At 43.9% G+C, this 6,972-nt stretch overlaps 1 protein-coding gene across 1 annotated transcript; it reads right to left on the reverse strand.

Annotated features, from left to right (window-relative positions):
• Nucleotides 1-301: 301 nt before the first annotated feature.
• Nucleotides 302-6,295, reverse strand: LOC141042630 (non-specific lipid-transfer protein 4.1-like). Its single transcript, XM_073511480.1, has 2 exons — nucleotides 6,225-6,295; nucleotides 302-584 (listed from the first exon to the last, which is right to left on the reverse strand). The coding sequence occupies exons 1-2, from the start codon at nucleotides 6,293-6,295 to the stop codon at nucleotides 302-304; spliced, it is 354 nt and encodes a 117-aa protein (XP_073367581.1).
• Between the last annotated feature and the right edge of the window lie 677 nt (nucleotides 6,296-6,972).

Genomic DNA, 6,972 nt, shown 5'->3' on the forward strand with positions numbered 1-6,972 from the left:
TGTGCAATAACGACTTGCGTGAGTAGAGAGTAGAGCCGAATCTCATCAATATATCAAAAGTGCACATGGTAAAAACTATGACAAACCCATGTATCTCCTCGAAGCCAGAGAAGGAACAACCAAACATCGATACAACAGTGGTCGGCCATGCTGAGCTTGCTCGACGTACGTGCACTCTCTCTCTCTCACACACACATGGAGATAATACGGGAGCTTTTATTCGTGTGTGTGTGTGTGACCTCAACGTACTCACCATCGATGGATGGAGCTATTAGCGGCAAACATGGTGACCAGTAGTTGATCAGCGAATCTTAGAGCAGTCGACAGAAGAGCTGATGGCGTAGGGGATGCTGACGTCACACTTGGAGGGAATGCCGGCGGCCTTGCCAGCATTGAGCCCACCCGCAGCGCTCTTGATGCACTTGCACGCCGCTTGCTTGTCAGCGGTGCTCCGCGCTGCGCCCGCCAGACTCCTGACGCCGCTGCTGCAGGCCGCAGGCGGGTTGGCGCCCTTGCAGCGGGCATAGCTGATGCAGGGGCTCAAGGCAGAGCTCACCTGTCCACAGGAGATGGCCGCGTCGGTGTGCTTGACTAGTAATAAAGTAAACCAATGACAGTACATATAATTTCTCGATCCACATACCGCATCATTGGGAAGAGAGTTCGAGATGTGCATAATTGAATACGGATCCGCTGTGCTTCATCCTAGGATGTGCCACTGTTGCAGGGTCTCGATCCATACACGACGCCATCAGGAAAAGAGGTGAAGAGGAATATGTTTATGAAGCGAAAAGGCACTGGATAACTAATAGTGTGCATCTACACCTCAGGTTACTAACACTTTGTTAGTCATTCGGCTGACGTAACTTGCGTTGAATAATTAGTTTCCTTAGCTAGTCCTACATGTGATCTCTACTTAGTGGGCATGGAATCAGCCCATTTGTCTTTTCTCGATCGTTGCACTAATGTTCTTTCTCTTCATGCTTCTTGCTTTCTCCCACTTTTGTTCTTATCGTTTCCTTCAAAAATACGTTTGTATTGTTAAAAAATATTCTTTTATGCAACAAAGAAATAGAAGAGCAAACAAAAATGGACAGACACTAGAATGGAAAATGAAAAAAAAAACACACACAACATCTCCTTCTACCGGTAGGTTCTCTATATGAAAACAAGAAAAGCCCATCTCTAGGTCTTGGCCTGCAATCAGAAAGACCCAAGAGAGTGGCCGAATGAAGCGGTTACAGCTGACATGCATGAAGCCCTCAATAAAGAAATAAACCAAAATGCGTGATGATAATAGAATCCACTAAGACTTCGTTTCTCAGTCGACTGAGAATTAGCAAAACCGTAAATAATACGGTAAGGAAAGTTTGATCCTATGGGTCGTTATAATCAGATCCCGTCGAAATAATGTTGGGGAACGTAGTAATTTCAAAAAAATTCTACGCACACGCAAGATCATGGTGATGCATAGCAACGAGAGGGGAGAGTGTTGTCCACGTACCCTCGTAGACCGAAAGCGGAAGCGTTAACACAACGCGGTTGATGTAGTCGTACGTCTTCACGATCCGACCAATCAAGTACCGAACGCACGGCACCTCCGAGTTCAGCACACGTTCAGCTCGATCACGTCCCTCGAACTCCGATCCAGCTGAGTGTTGAGGGAGAGTTTTGTCAGCACGACGGCGTGGTGACGATGATGATATTCTACCGACGCAGGGCTTCGCCTAAGCACCGCTACGATATTATCGAGGTGTAATATGGTGGAGGGGGGCACCACACACGGCTAAAAGATTGTTGATCAATTATGTGTCTAGAGTTGCCCCCCTGCCCCCGTATATAAAGGAGCAAGGGGGAGGCCGCCGGCCTAGGAGGTAGAGGCGCGCCAGGAGGAGTCCTACTCCTACCGGGAGTAGGACTCCCCCCCCCTTTCCATGTTGGACTAGGAGTGGAAAGGGGGAAGAGGTGGAGGGGAGGAAGGAAGGGGGGCGCCGCCCCCCTCTCCTTGTCCTATTCGGACTGGGGGGGAAGGGGGCGCGGCCCTGCCCTAGCCTCCTCTCCTCTCTTCCACCTAGGCCCACTAAGGCCCATTAAGTTACCGGGGGCTTCTGGTAACCTCCCGGTACTCCGGAAAAATCCTGATTTCACCCGGAACACTTCCGATGTCCAAACATAGGCTTCCAATATATCAATCTTTATGTCTCGACCATTTCGAGAGTCCTCGTCATGTCCGTGCTCACATCCGGGACTCCGAACAATCTTCGGTACATCAAAACATATAAACTCATAATATAACTGTCATCGTAACTTTAAGCGTGCGGACCCTACGGGTTCGAGAACTATGTAGACATGACCGAGACACCTCTCCGGTCAATAACCAATAGCGGAACCTGGATGCTCATATTGGTTCCCCAATATTCTACGAAGATCTTTATCGGTCAGTTCGCATAACAACATACGTTGTTCCCTTTGTCATCGGTATGTTACTTGCCCGAGATTCGATCGTTGGTATCTCGATACCTAGTTCAATCTCGTTACCGGCAAGTCTCTTTAGTCGTTCCGTAATACATCATCCCGCAACTAACTCATTAGCCACAATGCTTGCAAGGCTTAAAGTGATGTGTATTACTGAGTGGGCCCAGAGATACCTCTCCGACAATCGGAGTGACAAATCCTAATCTCGAAATACGCCAACCCAACAAGTACCTTTGGAGACACCTGTAGAGCACCTTTATAATCACCCAGTTACGTTGTGACGTTTGGTAGCACACAAAGTGTTCCTCCGGTAAACGGGAGTTGCATAATCTCATAGTCATAGGAACATGTATAAGTCAAGTCAATAGCAACATACTAAACGATCGAGTGCTAAGCTAACGGAATGGGTCAAGTCAATCACGTCATTCTCCTAATGAAGTGATCCCGTTAATCAAATGACAACTCATGTCTATGGCTAGGAAACATAACCATCTTTGATTAACGAGCTAGTCAAGTAGAGGCATACTAGTGACACTCTGTTTGTCTATGTATTCACGCATGTATTATGTTTCCGGTTAATACAATTCTAGCATGAATAATAAACATTTATCATGATATAAGGAAATAAATAATACTTTATTATTGCCTCTAGGGCATATTTCCTTCAGTCTCCCACTTGCACTAGAGTCAATAATCTAGATTACACAGTAATGATTCTTACACCCATGGAGTCTTGGTGCTGATCATGTTTTGCTCGTGGAAGAGGCTTAGTCAATGGGTCTACAACATTCAGATCCGTATGTATCATGCAAATTTCTATGTCTCCCACCTGGACTAAATCCCGGATGGAATTGAAGCGTCTTTTGATGTGCTTGGTTCTTTTGTGAAATCTGGATTCCTTTGCTAAGGCAATTGCACCAGTATTGTCACAAAAGATTATCATTGGTCCCGATGCACTAGGTATGACACCTAGATCGGATATGAACTCCTTCATCCAGACTCCTTCATTTGCTGCTTCCGAAGCAGCTATGTACTCCGCTTCACACGTAGATCCCGCCACGACACTTTTCTTAGAACTGCACCAACTGACAGCTCCACCGTTCAATGTAAATACGTATCCGGTTTGCGATTTAGAATTATCCGGATTAGTGTCAAAGCTTGCATCAACGTAACCATTTAGGATGAGCTCTTTGTCACCTCCATAAACGAGAAACATATCCTCAGTCCTTTTCAGGTATTTCAGGATGTTCTTGACCGCTGTCCAGTGATCCACTCCTGGATTACTTTGGTACCTCCCTGCTAAACTTATAGCAAGGCACACATCAGGTCTGGTACACAGCATTGCATACATGATAGAGCCTATGGCTGAAGCATAGGGAACATCTTTCATCTTCTCTCTATCTTCTGCAGTGGTCGGGCATTGAGTCTTACTCAATCTCACACCTTGTAGTACAGGCAAGAACCCTTTCTTTGCTTGATCCATTTTGAACTTCTTCAAAACTTTTTCAAGGTATGTGCTTTGTGAAAGTCCAATTAAGCGTCTTGATCTATCTCTATAGATCTTAATGCCTAATATATATGCAGCTTCACCGAGGTCTTTCATTGAAAAACTCTTATTCAAGTATCCTTTATGCTATCCAGAAATTCTATATCATTTCCAATCAGCAATATGTCATCCACATATAATATAAGAAATGCTACTGAGCTCCCACTCACTTTCTTGTAAATACAGGCTTCTCCAAAAGTATGTATAAAACCAAATGCTTTGATCACACTATCAAAGCGTTTATTCCAACTCCGAGAGGCTTGCACCAGTCCATAAATAGATCGCTGGAGCTTGCACACTTTGTTAGCTCCCTTTGGATCGACAAAACCTTCCGGTTGCATCATATACAACTCTTCTTCCAGAAATCCATTCAGGAATGCAGTTTTGACATCCATTTCATAAATTTCATAATCATAAAATGCGGCAATTGCTAACATGATTCGGACAGACTTAAGCATCGCTACGGGTGAGATGGTCTCATCGTAGTCAATCCCTTGAACTTGTCGAAAATCTTTCGCAACAAGTCGAGCTTTATAGACAGTAACATTACCGTCAGCGTCAGTCTTCTTCTTAAAGATCCATTTATTTTCAATGGCTTGCCGATCATCGAGCAAGTCAACCAAAGTACATACTTTGTTCTCATACATGGATCCCATCTCGGATTTCATGGCCTCAAGCCATTTTGCGGAATCTGGGCTCACCATTGCTTTTTCATAGTTCGTAGGTTCGTCATGGTCTAGTAACATAACCTCCAGAACAGGATTACCGTACCATTCTGGTGCGGATCTTGATCTGGTTGATCTACGAGGTTCAGTAATAACTTGATCTGAAGTTTCATGATCATTATCATTAACTTCCCCGCTAATTGGTGTAGGTGTCACAGAAACTGGTTTCTGAAATGATCTACTTTCCAATAAGGGAGCAGGTACAGTTACCTCATCAAGTTCTACTTTCCTCCCACTCACTTCTTTCGAGAGAAACTCCTTCTCTAGAAAGGATCCATTCTTAGCAACGAATGTCTTGCCTTCGGATCTGTGATAGAAGGTGTACCCAACAGTCTCCTTTGGGTATCTTATGAAGACACATTTCTCCGATTTAGGTTCGAGCTTATCAGGTTGATGTTTCATCACATAAGCATCGCAACCCCAAACTTTAAGAAACGACAACTTTGGTTTCTTGTCAAACCATAGTTCATAAGGCGTCGTCTCAACGGATTTCGATGGTGCCCTATTTAGAGTGAATGCAGCCGTCTCTAAAGCATAACCCCAAAACGATAGCGGTAAATCAGTAAGAGACATCATAGATCGCACCATATCTAGTAAAGTATGATTACGACGTTCGGACACACCATTACGCTGTGGTGTTCCGGGTGGCGTGAGTTGCGAAACTATTCCGCATTGTTTCAAATGTAGGCCAAACTCGTAACTCAAATATTCTCCTCCACGATCTGATCGTAGAAACTTTATTTTCTTGTTACGATGATTTTCAACTTCGCTCTGAAATTCTTTGAACTTTTCAAATGTTTCAGACTTATGTTTCATTAAGTAGATATACCCATATCTGCTCAAATCATCTGTGAAGGTGAGAAAATAACGATATCCGCCACGAGCCTCAATATTCATCGGACCACATACATCTGTATGTATGATTTCCAACAAATAAGTTGCTCTCTCCATAGTTCCGGAGAACGGTGTTTTAGTCATCTTGCCCATGAGACACGGTTCGCAAGTACCAAGTGATTCATAATCAAGTGATTCCAAAAGTCCATCAGTATGGAGTTTCCTCATGCGCTTTACACCGATATGACCTAAACGGCAGTGCCACAAATAAGTTGCACTATCATTATCAACTCTGCATCTTTTGGCTTTGACATTATGAATATGTGTGTCACTACTACCGAGATTCATTAAAAATAGACCACTCTTCAAGGGTGCATGACCATAAAAGATATTATTCATATAAATAGAACAACCATTATTCTCTTATTTAAATGAATAACCGTCTCGCATCAAACAAGATCCAGATATAATGTTCATGCTCAACGCTGGCACCAAATAACAATTATTTAGGTCTAATACTAATCCCGAAGTAGATGTAGAGGTAGCGTGCCGACGGCGATCACATCGACTTTGGAACCATTTCCCACGCGCATCGTCATCTCGTCCTTAGCCAGTGTTCGCTTAATCCGTTGTCCCTGTTTCGAGTTGCAAATATTAGCAACAGAACCAGTATCAAATACCCAGGTGCTACTGCGAGCTCTGGTAAGGTACACATCAATAACATGTATATCACATATACCTTTGTTAACCTTGCCATCCTTCTTATCCGCCAAATACTTGGGGCAGTTCCGCTTCCAGTGACCAGTCTGCTTGCAGTAGAAGCACTCAGTTTCAGGCTTAGGTCCAGACTTGGGTTTCTTCTCCTGAACAGCAACTTGCTTGCTGTTCTTCTTGAAGTTTCCCTTCTTCTTCCCTTTGCCCTTTTTCTTAAAACTAGTGGTCTTACTAACCATCAACACTTGATGCTCCTTTTTGATTTCTACCTCCGCCGCCTTTAGCATTGCGAAGAGCTTGGGAATTGTCTTATTCATCCCTTGCATGTTATAGTTCATCACGAAGCTCTTGTAGCTTGGTGGCAGTGATTGAAGAATTCTGTCAATGACGCTATCATCCGGAAGATTAACTCCCAGTTGAATCAAGTGATTATTATACCCAGACATTTTGAGTATATGCTCACTGACAGAACTATTCTCTTCCATCTTGCAGCTGTAGAACTTATTGGAGACTTCATATCTCTTAATCCAGGCATTTTCTTGAAATATTAACTTCAACTCCTGGAACATCTCATATGCTCCATGACGTTCAAAACGTCGTTGAAGACCCGGTTCTAAGCCGTAAAGCATGGCACACTGAACTATCGAGTAGTCATCAACTTTGCTCTGCCAGACGTTC

This window comes from Aegilops tauschii, chromosome 3 (assembly GCF_002575655.3).
Source record: "Aegilops tauschii subsp. strangulata cultivar AL8/78 chromosome 3, Aet v6.0, whole genome shotgun sequence".
Taxonomy (NCBI): Eukaryota; Viridiplantae; Streptophyta; class Magnoliopsida; order Poales; family Poaceae; genus Aegilops; species Aegilops tauschii.